The sequence below is a fragment of the Lynx canadensis genome, chromosome A3, assembly GCF_007474595.2.
Source record: "Lynx canadensis isolate LIC74 chromosome A3, mLynCan4.pri.v2, whole genome shotgun sequence".
In the NCBI taxonomy this organism is placed as follows: domain Eukaryota; kingdom Metazoa; phylum Chordata; class Mammalia; order Carnivora; family Felidae; genus Lynx; species Lynx canadensis.
This window is the reverse complement of record NC_044305.1, coordinates 99,827,897-99,850,329: the sequence shown is the minus strand read 5'-3', so window position 1 is coordinate 99,850,329 and position 22,433 is coordinate 99,827,897. Positions and strand designations below refer to the sequence as shown.

The 22,433-nt window shown below is 50.1% G+C and overlaps 4 protein-coding genes across 6 annotated transcripts in view; 2 read left to right on the top strand and 2 right to left on the bottom strand.

Annotated features, from left to right (window-relative positions):
• USP39 (ubiquitin specific peptidase 39) overlaps positions 1–6,014 on the bottom strand; it is a 34,271-nt gene extending 28,257 nt beyond the window's left edge. The window contains exons 1-2 of the mRNA XM_030311021.1: positions 5,722–6,014; positions 1,113–1,182 (exon numbers count right to left, since the gene is read on the bottom strand). Of these exons, the coding sequence (XP_030166881.1) occupies positions 1,113–1,182; positions 5,722–5,989 (338 nt within the window). The 5' untranslated portion in view covers positions 5,990–6,014. The remainder of the gene's footprint in view (positions 1–1,112; positions 1,183–5,721) is intronic.
• Positions 6,015–7,044: 1,030 nt separating this feature from the next.
• CA3H2orf68 (chromosome A3 C2orf68 homolog) lies at positions 7,045–12,645 on the top strand. Its single transcript, XM_030311022.1, has 4 exons — positions 7,045–7,231; positions 7,310–7,428; positions 8,406–8,557; positions 8,923–12,645. Exons 1-4 carry the CDS (start codon positions 7,125–7,127, stop codon positions 9,043–9,045), a joined length of 501 nt encoding a protein of 166 aa, XP_030166882.1. The 5' UTR covers positions 7,045–7,124; the 3' UTR covers positions 9,046–12,645.
• Positions 12,646–14,720: 2,075 nt separating this feature from the next.
• TMEM150A (transmembrane protein 150A) lies at positions 14,721–18,897 on the top strand. 3 transcript variants are annotated; one of them, XM_030311014.1, is made up of 9 exons: positions 14,721–14,783; positions 15,283–15,463; positions 15,910–15,957; positions 16,295–16,381; positions 16,592–16,636; positions 16,990–17,057; positions 17,416–17,543; positions 17,728–17,905; positions 18,178–18,897. In XM_030311014.1, the coding sequence occupies exons 2-9, from the start codon at positions 15,399–15,401 to the stop codon at positions 18,417–18,419; spliced, it is 861 nt and encodes a 286-aa protein (XP_030166874.1). In that variant the 5' UTR covers positions 14,721–14,783; positions 15,283–15,398; the 3' UTR covers positions 18,420–18,897. The 3 variants fall into 3 exon arrangements, with proteins under 3 accessions (XP_030166874.1, XP_030166876.1, XP_030166875.1); XM_030311016.1 differs by lacking the exon at positions 15,910–15,957; XM_030311015.1 differs by lacking the exon at positions 16,592–16,636.
• A 456-nt stretch (positions 18,898–19,353) lies between these two features.
• On the bottom strand, positions 19,354–21,549 carry RNF181 (ring finger protein 181). The gene is made up of 5 exons (XM_030311017.1): positions 21,397–21,549; positions 20,643–20,773; positions 20,354–20,463; positions 20,094–20,168; positions 19,354–19,826 (listed from the first exon to the last, which is right to left on the bottom strand). Exons 1-5 carry the CDS (start codon positions 21,480–21,482, stop codon positions 19,767–19,769), a joined length of 462 nt encoding a protein of 153 aa, XP_030166877.1. The 5' UTR covers positions 21,483–21,549; the 3' UTR covers positions 19,354–19,766.
• Between the last annotated feature and the right edge of the window lie 884 nt (positions 21,550–22,433).

Genomic DNA, 22,433 nt, shown 5'->3' with positions numbered 1-22,433 from the left:
AGGAAGCAAGAGCCACAAGTTGATAATGAAATTTCTAAATAATTAAAATTTGGGGCACCTGGGTGGCTCAGTTAGTTAAGCATCTGACTCTTGATTGTGCTCAGGTCATGACCTCATGGTTCATGGGTTCAAGCCTTAGGTCGGGCTCTGCACTGACAGTGTGGAGCCTGCTTGGGATTCTCTCCCTCTCTCTCTGCCCCTCCCCAACTTGTGCACATGCTCTCGTGCTCTCTCTTTCTCTCTCTCTCAAAAATAAACATTTAAAAAAAATAAAATTTGAAACTTGGTTCCTCAAGCCATGTTTCAAGTCATTAGCCATAAATGGCTTGTGCCTGCCACAACAGATAGCCCTTATAAAGAGTAACTCCACAGGGCGCCTGGGTGGCTCAGTCGGTTAAGCTTCCGACTTCAGCTCAGGTCATGATCTCGCGGTTCGTGAATTCAAGCCCCGCGTCGGGCTCTGTGCTGACAGCTCAGAGCCTGGAGCCTATTTCAGATTCTGCATCTCCCTCTCTCTCCCTCTGACCCTCCCCTGTTCATGCTCTGTCTCTCTCTGTCTCAAAAATAAATAAACGTTAAAAAAAAAAAATTAAAAATAAAAAAAAAATAAAGAGTAACTCCACTACCAAGAAAACTTCTATTAGCACTACAACCTTAGAGCATAAGTTGAAAAGCACTGTAAGATGCCACCTGGAATCAAAGAAAAGAAACAGGGATGAGGTAACTACCTCTGTTTTAGGACACACCTGTTTTTCTTTTCTCTGTTGAATTCCAGCCACCTAGAGTAGTACCTAGCACGTAGTGAGTGCTCAAAAAGTATTTAAATTTGCTACCGTCATTTTAAGTACACTATGCACTCTGTTATTCCACCAAACAAATTCAAACTAAGCTAAAAGCTCTTTATGCATGTGCCCACCCTTAAAAAAAAAATGCCCCCTAACACTTTATATTAAAAGACAAAGATTAATAAATACGGCAAGAAGCGCAATCTTCTGGGCAGAAAGCTTTAAAAAGAATAAAATTTGTGATCATTTGACATAGAGTCAAATCTATGCACTTCCTGCATAGAATCCATCATTCTGTGCTGCCCTTGACATCCCTGTCCTACTAACCTGTTAATGGTATCCAGGTACGGGCAATGGCGGCTCCTCCGGTCCTCAGAATCCACGCGGCCATTCTTTGCTGAAAGGAAAATCATCACAGGCTGTGAAAATGGGAAACCAGTACTCAGGGTGAACTACTAGTACAAAGAAACCCAGAAATGAGAAAAACTAAACAGGATGAGCTCCTACACAGGAGGCATGGCAATACACCAAAAAGCCCACTAATGGAACAAGTGCCAAATTGGGAGAATATATGTGAAACTCATAGAACCAAAAAACGATTCATTTGCAGATTACATAAAGAAATTGGTGAAACAATAAAAGACAACCCAACAGAAAATGAGGAAAATATCCTCAACAACCAAGAAAATGCAAATTTCCCTGGACAATAATACACCACTTCATATCTACCATAGAAGGAAAGAAATAAAATCGGAAAATTCCAAGTGTTGGCAAATACATAGAGCAATTGAAATGTTCCTGTAACTGCTGGTGGGAATGTAAACTGTTACAACCTCTTGGAAAATAGTACAGCAAGATCAAAGCTGAAAATATGTAGAACTCTGACCCAGCAATCTCTACTTATAAACCTGAGAGAAACTTTCGCACATGTACGCTGGAAGTGCCTAACTAAAAATATTTATAGCAGCATACCTGAAAGGGCCCAAATTGGAAACAAACCAAATATCCGCCACAAATAAAATAAATAAATGTATTCTGGTATCACCAATAGAACACTATGTAGCCATGAATATCTATTTGAATGAACCTCAAAAATATGGTTAGCAAAAAAAACAAAAACAAAAGGTAAATCAGAAGACCACATACATATGATTCTATTTACATCAAATACAAAATAAAACACAGTACTACTTAGGGATACATATATGAAGTAAAACTAAAAATACAGGGCGCCTGGGTGGCTCAGTCAATTAAGTGTCCAACTTCGGCACAGGTCATGATCTCGCAGTTCACAAGTTTGAGCCCTGCACTGGGCTCTGTGCTGACAGCTCAGAGCCTGCAGCCTGCTTCACATTCTATGTCTCCCTCTCTGTCCCTCCCCTACTTGTGCTGTCTCTCTCTCTCGAAAATTAACACAAAGAAACTTAAAAAATAAATAAAAGTAGAAATGAAAAAAAATCAAAATAGCACATAAGAGTATTCCAATATATAGAATAGCGAATTCCCAAACAAGGAAGGCAAATACAACTAGGAAGGGGCCTAAGGGACCTTCTAAGGTACTGGTTACATACCACTTCTTAAGCTGAATAGCATTAGGAGACAATTCTCCATAGGTCTCTCATGTTTCTGCCCATATTGTGACCAAAGGCACTGTCTGCCTCCAGATTATCTTGTCAAGAATATTTGTATAGCAAACAGCATTAGAAGACAGAGAGTCTCCCTACAGAGCAAAGGGGAGGCAAATTCAGACTATTATGAAAGATTTAAGTTCTGTAAGCCCAGAGTTCCTCTCCAGTAAGGCCACCCACTGTGAGTATGTGTCCTCTTCATATTGCACTGTGGGAAATGACACTATAGGAACTAGTCCCATCTTCATCAGCATCCAAAAACCTGTAGCAGGCTAATTAGGCAGCTTGCAAATAAAATCTCAAACCCTTCACAGTTATTGACAAGTGGTAAATTTAAGGATGTAAATGTTCATTCTTCTTTATTTTTTTAATATATATTTTTAAATTTATTTATTGTTTAATTTATATCCAAGTTAGTTAGCGTATAGTGCAACAATGATTTCAGGAGTAGATTCCTTAATGCCCCTTACCCATTTAGCCCATCCCCCCTCCCGCAACCCCTCCAGCAATCCTCACTTGTTCTCTATATTTAAGAGTCTCTTATGTTTTGTTCCCCTCCCTATTTTTATATTTTTTGCTTCCTTTCCCTTATGTTCATCTGTTTAGTATCTTAAATTCCTCATATGAGTGAAGTCATATATTTGTCTTTCTCTGACTGTAATTTCACTTAGCATAATACCCTCCAGTTCCATCCATGTTGTTGCAAATGTCAAGATTTCATTCTTTTTGAGTGCCAAGTAATACTCCATTGTATGTGTGTGTGTATATATATATATACATACACACACACACACACCACATCTTTATCCATTCATCCATCGATGGACATTTGGGCTCTTTCCATACCTTGGCTATTGTCGATAGTGCTGCTATAAACATGGGGGTGCATGTGTCCCTTTGAAACAGCACACCTGTATCCCTTGGGTAAATACCTAGTAGAGCAATTGCTGACTCATAGGGTAGTTGTAACTTTTTGAGGAACCTCCATACTGTTCTCCAGAGTGGCTGCACCAGTCTGCATTTCCACCAACAATGCAAAAGAGATCCTCTTTCTCCACATCATCGCCAACATCTGTTTTTGCCTGAGTTGTTAACGTTAGCCATTCTGAAAGGTGTGACATGGTATCTCATACTGGTTTTGATTTGTCTTTCCCTGATGATGAGTGATGTTGATTGAGCATTTTTTCATGTGTCTGTTTGCCATCTGGATGTCTTCTTTGAAGAAGTGTCTATTCGTGTCTTTTGCCCATTTCTTCACTAGATTATTTGTTTTTCGAGTGTTGTTTGATAAGTACTTTATCGATTTTGGACACTAACCCTTTATCTGATATGTCATTTGCAAATATTTTCTCCCATTCTGTCAGTTGCCTTTTAGTTTTGCTAATTGTTTTCTTTGCTGTACAGAAGCTTCTTATTTTGATGAGGTCCCAATAGTTCACTTTTGCTTTTGTTTCCCTTGCGTCCGGAGATGTCTTGAGTAAGAAGTTGCTGCGGCTGAGGTCAAAGAGGTTTTTGCCTGCTTTCTTCTCTAGGATTTTGATGGCTTCCTGTCTTACATTTAGGTCTTTCATCCATTTTGAGTTCATTTTTGTGTATGGTGTAAGAAAGTGGTCCAGGTTCATTTTTCTGCATGTCACTGTCCAGTTTTCCCAGCACCATTTGAAAAGACTGTCTTTATTCCATTGGATGTTCTTTCCTGCTTTGTCAAAGATTAGTTGGCCATAAGTTTGTGGGTCCATTTCTGGGTTCTCTATTCTGTTCCATTGATCAGAGTGTCTGCTTTTGTGTCAGTACCATCCTGTCTTGATGATTACAGCTTTGTAATACAGTCTGAAGTCTGAGAGTGTGATGCCTTGAGCTTCGGTTTTCTTTTTCAAGATTGCTTTGGCTATTGGGGGTCTTTTCTGGTTCCATACAAATCTTAGGATTGTTTGTTCTAGCTCTGTGAAGAATGCTGGTGTTATTTTGATAGGGATTGCTCTTTCTTCTTTAAACTATAATTGTGCATTATATTCAATCCATCTTAGTACCTGTGATCTATTTCACCATAAAAATAAAAGGGAGTTGGGGTGGCGGGGGGGAGACAAGCCAGAATAGCAACTGGGATTCTAGCCTGTTCCAAAGAAAATAATCTCCTTTATCACAACTAAGCAAGATACCTAAAAAACAATTTCTCTTCCAAAGAAAGGGAAACCAGAAGCTGATAAGGTATTTAAGAAGGGCAAAGAATGCCCTGAAATTATTAATTACTCAAAAATATTTATCAAGCACTTTCTATGAGTAAGGTGCTATTCTGGACAGGTTTACTTCTGTAATACAAAAATATGTCAAACAGAAGACTGTAAGAACTTCAAGAGTTAATGTTAAAATATAATCATATACAGATAACCAGGACCAGAAGGCAGAATTATAAAGTCTTGGAGAACTAGGAACTCCTCCCATGAATCCCACCCTTAGCATGTAAGTATAGTGATATATTCACCTGCTACTTCAGTAGGCTTTTACTAACTCTCCACAAAACAAGTATATAGGAACAGGTTCAAGTCAGGAGTTTCAAGTTCAGTGAAGGAAATGTAATTGCAGTGAAAAGGGAAAGCTTCACAAGTGGTGGAAATGTACTTAACAACTGGTAGGATATCAACAAATTGGAAAAGGCAGCCCACTAAAAGGAAGCTAAGGACGGGTAAAGAGGTCTCTAGGAATCAGAGAGTGTCAAGCGAAGCAGGAATCCAGAGAAAGCTGGCAAAAGGCTGCAGTCATGGAAGGGAGTTAAGACTCACTAGCAGTTGTTAGAATGGCTCCCAAAGGTCACAGCCTCCAGAACTACCTCCACTAATTTTCATAGGGACAGCCACGTAAAACCCACTTTCCCAAACCACAGTGACTCAGTCCAGGTGAAGAATGGCAAAGCAGTGTGGCGGAGGTGCCCAGGGTTCAGGATCTTGACGCTACATGGTCACATTCCAGATACAACAGAACTCACAAATCAGGTGTTTTGTAAACAGTGAAGGAGATAACATAGTTTAGTAACTGATTTTCCAGTTATGTACAAAAGTAATTAGCACAGCGCCTGGCACACGTTAGGTATTCGATAAAGGGCAGATGCTGTTATTTCTACTGTTGTTAAAACATCAAAGGTGCGGTTTTCACTAAGACTAGTGCTGTCCTCGTTAAAACGCAGTGGAGGCCTGTCGCCGACACGACTGGAGGGTGAATGCCCCACCCCCACCCTCACTCCCAAGGAAAGGGAGTCGAGAGGAAAAGGAGAACCCAAGAGTGGAGCCCGCGCCCGGCCCAGCCCCGCGCACCTCGCACCTCCCGCTCAGGCTCGGAGTCCTCGTCAGCCTCGCGCTCCCGCTTCACTCGCACCGCCGGGACGACCGGCGTCGGGGCCTCGCGCGCGCTCACAGGCTCGACCTCCCGCTTCACACGCACTGGGCTGCCCCGGGAGCTCGGCGCCTCTGTCTCCCGCTCCCGATCTCGCTCCCGCTTGACGCGACCCGAGCTGCCCCTCGACTCGGACTCGCGCTTCCCGCGGGTGGAACCACGAGACTCACGCTTGGACCGGCCGGACATTGCCACTACCGGCCGGGTCGTTCTGCGCAAGCTCAAAGCACGCCAGAGCGCGCGGCAGGCACCCAATCAGGAGCGGCGCTGTTAGCCAGCCCAGGGCTCTCTACGAGTCCGCATTGTGGACATATTTCCCCTGGAGAAACTTCTGGGAAGTGCTGCACTTCTTGTGGTCCCTTTAGGTCTGGGCGGGGGCCTGAGAACACCATGCGGGCCTACTGCCACCTTTCCCAAAATTTGCAGCTGACAGAGGGGGAACCTTTCATTGGTGTAGAAGCTGTTGGGGCGCCTCGGTGGTTCAGTCGGTTAAGCCTCTGACTCTCGATTTTGGCTCAGGTCATGATCCCACAGTGCTGGATGGAGCCCCACGGCGGGTTCTGCATGCTGAGAGCACAGAGCCTACTTGGGATTCTCTCCCTCTGTCTCTGCCCCTCCCACCTCCAACTCCTGTGCTGCTGCTCTCTCTCTCAAAATAAATAAGTAAACATCAAAAAAAAAAAAAAAAAAAGACTAGAAAACCAGTCATGCATATTCTACAAGCGCTGAGTCCTTCTGCAGGGAGAGTTAAGACATGGGTAGGGTGGGCTCAGGAGCTTCGCCGGCTGGAAGGGGTGTCCCGGTCCCCAGCAGTCTTCCTGGGGCTGCCTGGTGGCGGGGTGCTGCTCTGTGCCCTGCCAGGGCACTTACCTCCTCACAACCTCTTTTGAGGTAGATGCTCTCAGTTACCTTGTTCACAAATGAGGAAACTGAGGCACCGGAGCTCAATAGCTGAGGTCACGCAACTGGCGACGGGAGTTTCACAGCATTTTATCACACAAAAAGCAAAGGAAGACTCCACACCGAACGCTGAGTGGAGTCAGCGTCTGTGTTTTTCTGAATTTTCTGATGCATCAGCAGTAAGCCTAAGTCCTGTTTCCTATTGCTAATTTCACAAAGAAAAGCCCCGACGGAGAGTGGAAGCCGCGCATGCCCCATCCCAGCACCCGCGCAGGCAACTCCGCGCGCCGGGCCGCTCGGCCCGGCAGGCTCTTTCGGGGCGGGTCCAGGGCCGGGGGCCGGAAGTCGGGGTGCGAAGCTCGCCAGGCGGGAGGGCGGCCGTTGGGGCCGTTGATTCGCGGCGGCTCCGACCCCAAGGCTCCAGATGGAATCGACGCCGGATCCCGGGCCGGGACTCTGCTGCAAGCCGGGCGGGCGTCTGGACATGAGCCACGGCTTCGTGCACCACATCCGACGGAACCAACTCGCCCGGTACCGCCCCGCCCCGCCGCCGCCACCCCCAGCCTAGCTTGGCCCGGCAGTCTCTGACTCCCGCTCGGCTCCCCGCAGGGACGACTATGACAAGAAGGTGAAACAAGCAGCCAAGGAGAAGGCGAGGAGGCGGCACACGCCGGCGCCGACGCGGCCCCGAAAGCCCGACCTGCAGGTGTACCTGCCGCGACACCGAGGTGAGGCCGCCCACCCCGCCTGCCTCCTCCAGCCCGCGCGCTCTTTCGGCCCCCAGCCCTTTGCCTTTATGCACTCTTTTCTTTAAATGGAAAAAAAACAAAAAACAAAAAACAAAAAAAACACTTTTTATTCCCCAAGGCTCAGTTCATGTCGTCCCTTCCCGGAACCCCCACCTCGATGCTCCCCATTCTCCGCTCCCTGAATCTCCCTGAAAACAGGGAAGGCTCCATGGCCCCCAGTTAAGCATCACTATTACAGGAAATACATGGGAGCCGGCAAGAAGTTGTTTGTCTACTGGTTTGCCCACCTATACTTGAGAGTTCTCACTCCGTGACGGAGAGAAAGCTTGGCACAGCTATACTTGACCAGGACATACGTGTGGAATGAAACTCAAAAGTCAGTATTTAAAATGGTTTTTTCTTTAAAGAAAAACAATAAAAGCCATTTCTCAAGCTTCCCAGATACCTAGAGATAACAGTACCTAACTTGGCACTAGATTTGTTTAGCATTACTAAATTTGTTTAGCGTTAGATCTTGGGTATGTTCATTCGTTTAGTTTTCATGGGATATCGTAAGTCGGAAACTATTATCATTTGTTTCACAGTCAGGAAAGAGGCACAGAGAGATTAAGTAACTTGCCCAAGATCTCAGAGCTAATAAATGGCAGAGCCTGTATTTGAACCCAGGCAGGGCTGTATCCACCTCTCCACTACTTTCTTGCGAAGGTACATTGTATATCTACTATGGGACGTACATTGTATATCTACTGTGTGTGTGACAAGACTGCTGGCCCCAGAGCAAGGATACAAAGGTAAAGGAAACTACTGATTGGCAGCACACTTGATACATGCACACACATACAGGGTCCATAGGAAGATTGGGACTTTCTTTATGGTATGTTTTCATGTTTCATACATGTGGGCAGGGGCTCCAACAGCCCTCCCCTCTTCCCTCTCACTGTGATTCATCCCTCCAGATGGCTCTACCCACCCAAGCAATCCAGACTGTGAGGAATCCGGTGAAAGCAGCAGTAGTGGCAGCTCCGAGCCAGAGCCTTCTGGCCATCAGCTCTTCTGTTTAGAATATGAGGCAGACAGCGGAGAGGTCACCTCAGTTATCGTGTATCAGGTATGCCTCGTGGAAGCAGCTGCAGCCTGAAGGTCCTGGGCCATGCTAGAAATCACTGCCAGAGCCTGAGCCACTGTTTTCCTCAGGGCCAGTGGGAAGTGTCGGCTCCAGTTAGGAGCATAGACTGCTGGGTGATGTTCTGAGCACAACTCACGCCTGTCACACAGTGATTCTCAGCGGGCAACAGGGAGGGCATGTGGCCCCCAGGTGAAAATCACTATTACAGGGGACACCTGGGAAATGACAGGCACTGGCAAGAAGCTGTGAGTCAAATGGAGTTCTGTGAGAGTGTTGTCTAGGGACAGGGCAGGTCGCCTTTCCAGAAGAGGCCAGGCCCTGAGTTTCCCGACTCTTCCTCCACGTAGGACGATGATCCAGGAAGGGTGAGTGAGGAGGTGTCAGCACACACGCCTCTGGACCCACCCCTGCGAGAGGCCCTCAAGTTGCGCATCCAGGAGGAGATTGCAAAGCGCCAGAGCCGACATTGACCAGACTGAAGGCATTCTCACCAGGCTGGATTCACTGCCCAGGGAGCTCACTCCTGGTTTGGGGGTGCCAAGACCAGTTTGAACTGATCTTGAGACACACACACACACACACACACACACACACACACACCGACACACCCCAAGCTGACACATCCATAGGAATAAGGTCTTGCAGGGACAAGCCTGGCCACCTCCTTTGCAGCCATTCTTTCTTGTATCTTGGCCCATTTGACCAGCCTAGTATTCTGGAATTCAAAAATTTTGTTTGGCTAGCTTGGTGTCCTGGAAGCAGAGATTCCAGGGAGAACTGAGGTTTATAATAGCTTGTGCTAACATGCTGCTTTCTTACTGAGGTCAGATGCCATAGGACACCTAGCTGCTGCGCTCCACCCAGCTCACTGAACTGTGTTTGTTGCTTCATGGTTCCTTTGTTCCTAGCTTCTCACTTCCATCCACGTTTTCCTAGGTCTTTTTTTTTTCAGCTGTTTCTTTGTTCTTTCCATTCTCTCCTCTTTTGGTCTCAGAATCCATGAGTTCCACCCTACCTTCCAATATGACTGTGCACCTCCCAACTGCTCAGGACTGTGGAGGTGGGGAGTTCTGCAGGTCTACCTTGTGGACAAGCTCTCCCACTTACTCTGATACCAGTGAAGTGGGAGATTTTCATTTTGCAGATTGCATGGCTTTTGCAGATTCCCCTCACACCCCCCTGCTTTGCACTGTCTAGATAGAGCTAGAAGATGATGGCAGAACTAAACTGCAGGGGTTCCCTGCAGCACAACCTGCCTTGGTTATGGCTACAGGATTCCAGTTTTCAGCCTCCCCAGCTGTGAACAGACCATCCTCTGCTCAGGCTAGAGAGGGATCAGCAAAACAAGCTTGAAACGACTCTCCCAATGTGATATAACAGTCTTGAATGTACATACAAAGGGAAATTCAACATAAGCAATAATTGCCTATTGGGAGCCGTAGTTGCAAAAAAGAAGAAGAAGAAGAAGAAGAAGAGGAGGAGGAGGAGGAGGAAGAAGAAAAGGCCCAAAGGGCAGTAAAATGAGCCTCTTTCCTCTGCCCTTCCCCTGCCTCAGTCTTTTTCCTTTCCTATCTCCCAAGAGTATATAAACTGAGATCCTTAGACTAAAGATCCTAGAAATATCACTGCTTTCACCTCAGTGAACATTCTCCCTAATGCAGGGTTAGGTTGAGATCTGAGAAGTCCACAAGACATCCTGTGCACTTCAGATTTCCAGCAACTGACCTGACCTCAGTGACTTGAAGTATGGGGTTTAAGTGAGCCCATGAACACTAAGACTTCTTGAAACCAAAGTCCCCCTGCCCTGGGGGTTTCTCTACATCAGGGTCTCAAGATTAGTCTGGCCTTTCCATCTCAGCAGCTTTTCTCTTAAAGGACACCTGAGGGCACTGTTGGTTTGTGCCCTACACCCCTGAAAATCTACCGCCTCAGGAATGGGGCAAGGCAGCTACTTAAACTACATCATTAGAATCTAGCAAGCCACAGCTTGCAGTACCGGAGGAATTCTGGGAAGGTGAGTGAGGTGGATAAGTTAGGCCAGGGACCAGAAGGTTCCTGACCCACAGAGCTGGCCTAAGGTTAAATGCCTTAACTTGCCAGTCCTGGGCTCGGTTCTACTTTCAGAGGAGAAAGTCTGCCCTCTACTTAACTCAGCCTGGCTGGAAGTGCCTTTTGACTTCTAATGTTAACTACCCTCCAGAGCCTCCCAGGTCAGGGAGGCTGTGCCATACTCTATCCCCAATCTTCCTGCAGCTCAGAGGACTGGGGGTTTTAGTCTTCCAGCTCTTCAACTGACCTTCCTACTTGGACATAGGATTTCACTGGAACTCTTAGGCTTCCTAGTCTGGAAATACTTTTTGCATCTGTCTTCTCACAACTGGATGGCCTGTTTCACGGATTTATTACAGAATTTAGAAACAAGACCAGAAGAGGTTGGGGGCATGGCACCTGAAATTTTAGCCTCCATTCCTGTTTGTGAGAAGGGAAGTGTGTACCTATTGTGACCTTTTATGTGTTTGTCATGTAATCCTCACACTCTCAGGTAAGAGACTCACAGGAACTTCTTGTTTGTGAGCTTTTTTCTTGAGGCATTTTGCTTACCAAGTGCATATAAAATATTTTCCACCCAAGAAAGCATCCTAACTCTTAGCTAATTTAAGCAGCAGGACTAGAAACCACTAAGCCTGGTACTGAAATGAGAGGTTGTCCTCTAGGGGAGGCCTGTTGGTGATGCTGCTGCCACTGCTCCAGATGTGCCTGAAATGCTTCTCTGGTGATGGCCCTCTACCAGCTGACAGCCTTCTAGCTCAGGCTCTTTGCTTGTTGCCACCCCTCAGCGGGGCTCCATGATGGTACTGGCACCATCTAGTGTATTCACCAGACTTGCCTCCAGACATCTTCCGGCAGTTTTCAAAAATCAGTGCTTCGCCATCAAGGAGCATGTTCCAGAGCATTTCCCACGGGCTCTAGAGATGTCACAGAGAGGTCTGCCATGGCTATTTGGTACAGTGGCAACCATGTCGGACTAACTGGAGCTTTCTGGCAGGCTGCTTCAGAATCAATCCTAATTTGACTAGGTACTTTTTTGGCTGTCTAAAAAAAAAAAGTCTGGGAGCCTCATAGACCTATCTCACGCCCATGAATGTTCTTACCGAGGGTAGGCCTTGGAGTTTAAGGGTTTGTGTTTCCTGGGCCATGATGGCTGATATTATAAATAGAAGGAATCTGGAGTTTTTAGGGGCTTTCGGCTGTATAAGAGTAAACACTAGAGTTTGAGTTCTAGCCAGTTGGCAAGCATAGAAGTCTTTGAAGAATGTAATGCAAGAATGGAAAAGAAGAACGTAAAGCTTTTTGTACTGAGTGTAGGAGTCTGTGGAGCTTGGCCAGCCGGTAGGACCAATGTGGGCAATAACAAACACTTCTCCCTGTGGATGAGACTCTGAAAGGGGCATTCCACCTTCATGATCCACTCTGCAAGACACTGCCAACTAGAGATCAGCCCGTGGGGCTGGAAGAAACCGTGTGGGGTAGTAACTATCCAGCCTGCTGTGCATTTGCCAGGATGCGTGGATAGTAGAGTAGTGGATCCCCAGCCGGTTCCCAAGTGTAACTGAGGCCCTTGCATATAGGAAGAGGAAGGAGGACAATTCTCTTCCTACCTCTGAGCCTTCTGGGAGAATCAGCATGGAATGTTGACAATTATTTGAAACATTTTAAGCCCCCTCATTGAATTCCTGCCCTGTCCCTGAGAAATCAGATGGCCAAGACGCCATAGGCACGTACCCCAAATTTCTCCAGTAGTTAGAGTGACGCTAGAAGTAAAAACCTGAGTAAATGGCTCCTTTGCCTTCTCAGTGCCACCAGATGAGAGGTTGGTTGCTCAACTGGTTGAGTTGTGGTGTTAAATGTGTAACAAGCCATCTGTTCTTCTGTTTCCTCATTTCCAATGTTTCTGCTGTGTGGATGGATTAATGAAGTGAAGTGTGCAAATTATTTGAAAATCCTGGAAGAAAGGTACTTTTCAAAAACAGTATTCTTTTTGAGCAATAAACTTAACTATTTTTACAGCACTGTTTTTGCCAAGAGTTTTGAAATCGCTTGTGTACATAAGAGAAGTACAGATTAAATGCCTGCCCTAAAGTCATTCAGCACCACCAAATCAGCACTTGAAATCTCATCTCTTGCTTTGCCTTGACTATTTTAAGAACTGTCCTGGTTGGAGCATAACAACTAGACTCACGTAGCATTAAAGCTAGAAGGGACTATTAAAGATGTCTGGTCCCACTTGTTTTCTGATAAGTGACTCCTCCCTACCGACTACACACAAAGAGCCCTTCTGTCATAGGGAGTCCTGTCTGGGGGTAATTCTACTTTAGGGATTACTGAGATGGTCATATTAAGCCAAAATCTGTCTGGGTCACAGTTCTAGAGTGCTTGTCTTACCTCTACTTTACATTAGAACAGCCAGTTTAGGACCTAAGTAGCTTCTCAGGTCTTCCCATGATAACGGTTGGACAGCAACTCAAACCCAGCTCAACTGAGTGTAGTTAAGTGTTGACTAAGACTTGCAAAACTTCCAATGAGATAGGAAATGCTGAGGTTTCACAGTACCGTTGGGCAGGTGAAAAGAAGGTGTCTGCTCCAGTGGGAACACACCTGGGCAGGAAGGTGGTTGGTGCTTCTCTGTGAATTAGCAAGAGGCACCTCTGTATTCTGGGGCACAGAACATGGCAGCCAGAAAGTGGACTGTGTTTTATACCCCACTAGTCCATTCAGCCAGTGATTTCATTGTACAGTGATTTCTCTGCACAGCCATACTTATTGGCCCTGCTCTAACTACTTGTCCTGCTGCAATTCAGAAAAGGGCTCTCCCACAGATTTCCTGTTTCTATTTTTACCTTCCACTGGGTCAAAAAAAAGGTTGCTCCTTCAAGCCCTTTCCCAGTATATCTCCATTTTCCCCACAGTACAGGGCCCCTGTTTCTGCACATTACCTTCGACTCACCAGTGCTGCCACACCTAAGCTTCCCCTGTTCCTGGCAGCCTGGGCCTCTGTTCCCTTTGGGTATGTGAAAAAGAAGTATTCCCACTCTTTTTTTTTTATCATGAAAAGAATGTCCAGGAAGGCACCCTTGGCCTGTACATTTTGGTGAAGCCAATGGTAATTTATTCCCACGCTATCCTGTTTCCTCTTCCCAGATTGCTCTGGGTCTCCAGCCTGCCTCTCTTACCAACACCTGGCCATGTGTGACCATAGATATCCACTGATCTCTGTGGCCTTGTTTCGAGTAAGCGCTCATCAGTCGGGAAACATGACACTGACAGTACTTTGTGTACTTGTACCTTGAAAATAAAAAGTATCTGGGGGCGCCTGGATGGGCCAGTCGGTTGGGCGTCCAACTTCAGCTCAGGTCATGATCTCAGCGGTCCCAAGTTCGAGCCCGGCATCGGGCTCTGTGCTGACAGCTCGGAGCCTGCAGCCTGTTTCGGATTCTGTGTCTCCCTCTCTGTCTCTGCCCTTCCCACACTCCTACTCTGTCTCTCTCAAAAATAAACATTAAAAAAAAAAAAAAAGTATCTGATGAAAGTAGCCCTCCTCCAGGGTTTGCTGGGCGGAGGGGAAGCATAAGCCAAATCCAAGGCGCTTGAAACTTAACAGCCAAGGTTTTGTGCTCGCTTCTCCGCGGACCCACCTCGCCCAGAACAGAGAGGCAGGCCCGGCCACATTGAGGGAGGCTCCCGAAAGTCTCACTGCCGGACAGTCCAGGCTGCAAAAATGTGCCCAGCGGCGAAGGGAGGCTTCCACCAGCCTTGTACGCGATGGCAATCACAGCGATGCAGCCCCGGAGCTTCCCGCCTCCCGAAGCTTCCACCGCAGGAACAGGGTACGCGAGACTATCGGCATCTTGGAGTCAGAGCCTCCACCCGAGTCCCACGGCTCAGCCCTCGGCGCTCAGGTCCCCCGAAGTCGGGGCGCCATCCACGTTTGCACCGCAGCGCGGGCGCGGGGGCTCGGGAGTTGTAGTCTCCGGCCCGGCGCGGGGCGGCGCGGACTCCACGTCCCGGCGGGCGGCGCGGCGCTGCCCGGGCGACAGGGGCGGGGCCGCTCGGCCCTTTAAACCTTCCAGGGCTGCTCCGAGGGCCGCAGCCAGAGACCATACCAAGCGTGGCCGAGCAGGGAGCGGAGGCGGCGGCGCGCTCCAGGGAGGTGCGTACTGGGCCCCTGGGGAGGCTCGAGTCCCCGGCTCCCGGGGCGCTTTCCGTGCGCCCACGAGGGCGGGGGCCGAGCCGCGCTTCCTGCGCGAACCCACCTCTCCCCCGGGGCGCCGGCGGTCAGGTGGTTGCCTGCGCGTGGCTGCCGCTCCGCCGGGACCGGCACCCGCTCTCAGGCTCTCCTCGGCGCGGCCCCCTCGACTGCCCTAACCGCACCCTTCCCCCAGCCCGGTCCCGCAGGCGAGGGAGCGCGACTCCCTCCCCGGATGTTACGGCCCCGCCTGAGTGCCTGGGCCCACCGGTGGCTTTCGGGTGGAACGTGGAGGCCCCCGGGGGATGCCAGAAGGTGTCCACGTGTTGGCGTGGGCTCAGCCCAAAATGTAGGCCCTCAGAGCCCCAGCAGAAGCTGTGAATCAGGTGTTGACCACCTTCTGCCCACCACCGGCCTTGGCCAGTCACTGGACCCTGGACTTTGACCTGTCTCTCTCCACCAGGCCTGGGCCGCTGATGGTTTTGGCGAAGTACCCTAAGGTAGCTGGGCCGGCCCCCTCTTTCCCACCTACCTCTTGCCCTTCCCCCCACACCACCACCACCCTGGCTCCCCTCCCTCATGACCGCCTGGATCCTCCTTCCTGTCAGCTTGTCAGCATTCTCTATCACTGGCCTATGGACTGTGTGAGTAAATAGAGGGAAGGGGGAAGACAACGGGGGACAGAATGGGCCCATGCTGAGGAGGATAGGGCCCAGCCAGGACCCAACAGGAGCTTCATGGCACACACAGAGCCCCTTGTCCTGTGCAGGCTCTGGGGTGGTACCCAGGATCACTCTAGCTGTCTCCAAAGCCTGGCCTGGTGCCTGGGCACAGAGCTACTTCGGGCGAGCTGGCACCGCCGCTGTCCAGTATGACGACCCTGACATACTTCTAGCCAGGGACACCCCGAGGTCCTCTAGTTTGAGGCCATGCTATTCTGATGTGGTGTCAGTTCTCAGGCCACCCCAACTTGAGTCCCCAACAAGGACAATGAGGCTGAATGGGGCCAGAATCAAGAGAGAAGAGTCAGTAGGGGGGAAAGCTGGGCTGGGGGGGTCACGGGTGTGAGGTGACAGTTCTGCTCCCGCAGGTATGCCATGGCCGTGATGAACCGCCACGCATGCCCTGTGGAGAACTGGTATGGCGCACTCTGCAGACAGCCTCCCTCTAAAGCTCCCTTCATCTCTGCTCCCTCTTGGGTCGGGGCTGTTGTGAGCAAGCCAGTTGGAGACCCTGGCCCTCACTGCTCTTAGCTGACACTGGCAATGCCTGCCCCTCCCCAGGCATGACTTCAAGCCCATCCACCTATTTCCCACCATCCCTTCACCCCTTTGGCATCTGTCTCAGGCCAGTTCAGGGAGGTGGGCTCTCCTGCCCCTGCCAAGAGAATACTGGGAGGGTAGTCTCTGAGAAGCCGGAGGGTACAGGCTGGGAAAACCCCTTTCCCCCAGTCTACTCTCTGTCCTGCCTGCCAGGTCCTACAACGAGTCCTGCTCTCCTGACCCCGCTGAACAAGGGGGCCCCAAGACTTGCTGCACCCTGGATGATGTCCCCCTCATCAGGTAAGGCCTGGACTCTGGGCAGGTAAGGGAGACCCCAGCCCCTCAAACCCCTATCCCTGGGTCTCAGAAATACTAAGTATATTAAAAGCACTTAATAACAATACTACTTGCCAATCACTGTGTGCCAGGCCCTGTGCTGAATGCTTTACGCGCAGAACACCATTTAATCCTCCTGACATTGAGGCAGCTATCGTTCTCACTGTTTTATAGGCAAGGAAACAGACTGTTATGTCATCCGTCCAGGTCACACAGCTAGTAAGTGGAGGCACCTGGATTTAAGCTGAAGCCCTCTGATTTGCCCAGCCCAGTTCTGGCCCAAGGAAAGCCAGACTGGCCGCAGACCTTGACAGTCTCAGGGAGTCCAAGGAGTCTTGGGCTCTGCCCAGCAATCCTGGGCACTCCCTTACCCACCACACACATGTGCTCTGCTTTGGGGGAGGGCCCAGCCTGCAGCCAGTTGTTTATAGAACACAACTGGCCCTTCTCCTAAATCAGTGGCTTGCTGCTAAGGAACAGGCACGGTTAAAGCAAGAGACAGATGGGCCAGAATGGGGGTGCTAGTGCTCCTGCTCCTCTCTCACTCTGTCCTTGCCCCCCCCCCCCCTCAGCAAGTGTGGCACATATCCCCCAGAGAGCTGCCTCTTCAGCCTCATTGGCAACATGGGTGCTTTCATGGGTGAGTTGTGCCCTCAGCCCCCCCTAGCCAGCCCAGCCCAATCCAACCCACTCCCCCACCCCCCTCCCAGAAGGGCCCAGGAAGCCCTTGCCTAGTGCGGCCCACCCCACCAAGGGCTAAGGCAAGAGGAGTCACGTCTCTCCTGTTCTTGAACAAGGGCCAAAGTGTCTCACACAGCCACCCTGCTGGCTGGAGGCTGAGGACACCCAGTTCACCACCTGCCCTTCTATTCCCTTTTGGCCCTCAGACCAGAGTGGGGGACAGGGGCAGAGGCCGGGGCAGTTGGTGGGCTGGCTGGGCCAGGCTGGGGTGGGAGGAGAGCACCAGTGCTGGCCCCACCTGTGCTGTCTTCCCCCAGTGGCTCTGATCTGCCTGCTGCGCTACGGGCAGCTCCTGGAGCAGAGTCGTCATTCCTGGGTCAACACCACAACACTCATCACAGGCTGCACCAACGCTGCGGGCCTTGTGGTGGTCGGCAACTTCCAGGTGTGCCCGCCTGCCTGCCTCTTGAACTTTCACGAACGGGTGCCCTCAGTCCCCTGAAGGTTGCCCCAAGCTACAGAGACAGCCCTACAAGGCTGAGGGTGGGGATAGGGGGGTCTGAGAGGGAAAGGGGATGGGGGTGGAGGAGGTAGGGCTGCTTCACAGATGGGTGCTCTCTCCGGACCAGGTGGATCATGCTAAGTCTCTGCACTACATCGGAACTGGTGTGGCCTTCTCCGCCGGGCTGCTCTTTGTCTGCCTGCACTGTGCCCTCTGCTACCATGGGGCCACCGCCCCCCAGGACCTGGCTATGGCCTACGTGCGGATTGTGCTGGCAGCCATCGCCTTTGTCACCCTGATCCTCAGTATCCTTCCAGGACAGGGCAGCCAGGAACTAATCCTCTAGCTCAGCCTTTCCCCACCCAAGACCCGGGGTGGGGGGGTGGGGGGCATTGGGGGGTTGGGGGAGAGCTTGGTACACATATATCCAGAAAATACTGCCCAGTGTGGTTTCCTACTTACCCTCCCAGGAGGGGAGACCTGGCTCTTGGCCCCAGCCTAGTTATCTATCTAGGAAGGTAGGAGTGTCAACAGGCTTCCACACATCCTACTGAACATTTCCTTAGCCCCATTCCAGGTGCGGTCTTCTTTATGCACGAGAGCTCTCAGCTGCAGCATGGGGCAGCCCTGTGCGAGTGGGTGTTTGTCATTGATATCCTCATTTTCTACGGCACTTTCAGCTATGAGTTCGGAGCAGTGTCGTCAGAGACGCTGGTGGCTGCGCTGCAGCCTGCCCCTGGCCGGGCCGCCAAGTCCTCTGGGAGCGGTCGCACCTCCACTCACCTCACCTGTGCCCCCGAAAGCATCGCCATGATCTGAGGTCTGGGGAGGGTGGCCGGGCCAACCTCACCAGCTCCCCACCTCATAACTTTGCATTTATTTTGTACCAAAAATGGTTTTGAGAAAGTGTTGTCGGGATATAGGCTTCCTTGCTGCTGGAGCAGTGGCCATCCCACACCCACCCGTGCCACGGAGGAACAGGCCCGGCAGGTGCCTGGGCTGCACACAACCTACTCCCTTACTCTGCACTGTTGTTTTTATGTTCAAAGGTCACATATTCTTATTTCACCCAGCCAGCCCTTCAGGTGCCTTCTACTCCCCAGTGCCGAAGCCAAACCACTGGGGTTTCCTGCTGCAGGAATTGGGGGCTGGGAACAGCAAGAAGGATAGAATTTGGGGTGGAGGGATAGGCACTCCTTAGACTGTGGGAAGGCCCACTTTGGGGCCTACTGAGCTGCACTGGGATTCTTCACTCTGCCCTTTTCTTTCTTTCGGGCAAATAACACAGCAGAACCATGTGGGTATTTTAGTACTTTTATATATATATACATATATATATATATCTATATATATATATATATATCTATTAAAAGAATTCTAATTTGCATGTTTGTAGTCTGTTCTGAAGAGTCCAGAGAGAGACTAACCCAGGATGGCTTTCCCTAGGCAAAGGATGGGCAAAATCCCCTGCCCCCAGAGAGAGTCCTGAGTGGCCACTGCTCTTTGAGAACAGGGCTGCCAAGAATAAAGACTGCCAGGTGCTATCCAAATACCCCTCAAGGGCCTGAAACCCTTTCTAGGACTTTAAACAGTCTAAAGAACTGACCTGATCCTTCTTCTACTCAAGAGTGTGGTTTGAAGTTTGCTTCCTCAGTAGGTAATACTGGGGTGGGGCAGAGGCGGGGGCGGAGGGAATCCACGGAGCAACTTCAAACTGATAGGAGCAGTTTTCACAATGAAGCTAAAGAAAGTCTGTGGGATTCCAAGATTTACTAAAAATTGCAGGGGAGAGAGAGGTAGGCTCTCTTTTTTTTCTTTACCATCTGTAAGTAACTATTGGATGCCAGACCCTGACACATTTTGCTTTCCAACAATGAATGCACAGGCCCAAGCCCTGGCTGATCTAGTAGCCAGGTTTTTGACCTGGGCTCCACTTCTCTCAGGCCAGACTGAGCAGTGTGTACACTTAACAGGAAGGGACACACAGCCTGGTGCTTTCTGTGGTTCAGGACCACCTTCCCCAATACCAGTAGGGACCTCATGGAGGGTACGGAACCCCTGCCCAGGCTTGTGAGCAATGCAGTGCAGGGTGGGTAAAGAAAATTTTAATGAGGATTTGAGGTGCAAGAGAAAGATGTGGAGGACTGGTACTCAGCCCCAGGCACCTCATGTGTACATGGCTCCGTGGAGGTTCTCAAGTCGGTGCTTTTGCTGCTGCTTGCGAGCCTGAAGGAAAGAGAGCACAATGGGCATGAGCCATATGTGAAGGCCTGTGGGTGGAGCAATGGGACAGCTATCATGGAGCTATCACTGTTTTCAGGCTCCTAGCATGTGCATTGCCAAGGCTCTTGCCCCTCACCAGAGTCACCAGGAAGACGACAAGAGCCAAGGACCCTGAGGCCTACCCAGACCTGCTAAGGTAGGAAATGAGAACAAAAGGACAGCGACTGGGGGGCCCCATTACCACCCTCTCCACTTACCACCAGCCCCTACCTTATCTCGTCTATGTTCCTCGTAAGTGTCATCATCAGTGGGCAGCTCATGGCGGCACAAGGGGCAGGAATTTGTCTGAGGAAAGGAGGACAGTGTTCCAGCCCAAGTCTGGTATTCTTAAGTTAATATTCATCCCCTGCTCCCAATACCCACCCCTACTCCTCTCCCTTTTCTGATCCCCTAACAGTTCATAAACAGAACTTGAGAGGCTTGAGAACTGGGCCCAGGGCAAGTGAGGGCTGAGAAAAAGGAAGTAGTACCTTGCTTAGCCAGGGCAGAATGCAGCTGGAATGGAAGAGGTGATGGCAAGGCATCTCAATGGCAGTCTCCTCCTCCTCAAATTCCAAAAGACACACGGGGCACTTGAGCTCTTTAGGAGGGAGTGCTGATCAGGAGAGCCGCTACAGGCCCTACCTCCCAGCTCCCACTCTTCAAGGACATTCTTGCCCCAACCTGACCTGGAAAACTGAAGGGCCAGACCAGTCTAGCTTGGGAGGGAGTGGATCTGACAAACCTGCCCCAAACAGTGGAAAGAATTAGTGTTCTCACCGGCCTGAGAGCCCCTGATGATTCTCCTAGGAAGGTTCTCAACCACAGCTTTGGCAGCAGGTGGAGGCAGGTGATGTTCCCAATCTACTACCAACCCCAAGTCTTCAAAGTCCATCCTATTGAAAAGTGACCTGGGAAGAACGGCGCATGGTCAGAACCACAGAAAACCATACTTTCTCTTTGCCCCAACAGCCCACTAGGCATTATAGCAAATAAATGCCCTGCAGCTAGTACCCTGCAGAAGTGCTCACTAGATAAAAAGCACAGTGGGAAGTGGTTTACAGCTGCTATAAGACAACCCCAAGCATGCAAGCAGTTTAGTCCCATTTTACACATGAGGCAACAGGCTTAGAAGTTACTCAGGCTATGTAGGAATGACCTGGTAAAGCCAGATTCCCAGTGGCAGCGCTGGCTGCCGTGCTTGGTGTTCCTAACTAATGTACCTACTCACACCCACACGGCCCTTCCCTTACCCCCATCACCCATATTCTCCCTCACCTGCTACAACCGGCTGCCTTCCCGCTCCCTACTCCCCCTACCCTCCAGTTACAGTCTTTCCCACAATCTCTTTGCCCGGCCCGTCTATGGATGATCCAAATTATTGATCTCTCTCGAATCTCGTCTCTGGACTAACTCTCCAGATTACTCATCCTTCCTCCTCAGAATGGAGGCCCTATATAATCAGCCTTCTCCAGCCAGCCCCAGCCCAGAAACCTGCTGCCTGCGCCCCCACCTCCCAGCATCGCGTACCCACCTTGCGAGCTCCAGCAGCATATTGGTTCGGGCCTGCTGCTCGGAATCCAACGGCTCGCAGTCGTGTTCATCGAAATAGGACGCCATCGCAGCGGTGCTGTCTCACACAGCCCTCGAACCCCGCTGGACTGCGGCCCCGTGGCTCTGGCCAATAAATTGCCGAGCTGAGAGAGGAAGACCAATCAGAGCACCCGAAAGGCGGGAACAGAGGCTCGTTTGCCTCACTGAAAGCGGAAGTATTAATTCTGCCGCCTCTCGTTGGCTCGAGTAAGTCAGGTGACCAAAGGCTAAAGCCAATGGCAGGATCTGGGGCTGGTCAGGAAACGTCTGTTTTGGACTCCTAACCTGGGGTAGGTACGTGGGAGTGTCGCGTAATTCGCGTCTACAGAGCGGTGAAAAGGGAAGTGTCCAGGCTGTAGGGGGTCCTGAGTCCGCTCTGCGGTTCAGCGGGGTTAGGACGCACAGGTGTTAAAGGCCCTCCGAGAAAGGGAGGCGCTGGCCTAGGGGCTGAGGGTACTGCGAACCTGGAATCACCGCGTTTCCCGCTGCTCTGTCCGGCCCCGCCAGGTACTTCTGCACCTCCTGCACTCTAGTTGGTTCAGGAGTTGGCGCTTGATTCCTCCCATACCCACAAAACAAAAATTTTCTGTTCACTTCTTCTCTATTAGGCCCAATAAAGAGCAAAGCAAAACTTCCCAACCGAAAGAGGAAAGATCCCTGCCGGGAAATCTGGGACTTTACCGGCTCATGGGACTATGTGTGTGACCTTCAGCCCGTTGTTCAACTTCTCCCCTAGCTTCTGTAAAATCTTTGGCTTGAATTCAAAAGGTGGTTTGCATCCCTGGCTACCCATGAATATCCTGGAGGGAGAATGAGGGGTTGCAGCTTTAAGAGAAAATAACCCTGTGACAGATACCCTCAAAGATTCTGACTTAACAGATCTAGGCCCCATAAGGCGGCTGTGTAGGGCAGTGGCTAACGTGTGTGCCCAGGCATCCCACAAACTTGGGTTTAAATCTTAGCTCTGGTACTGATTGA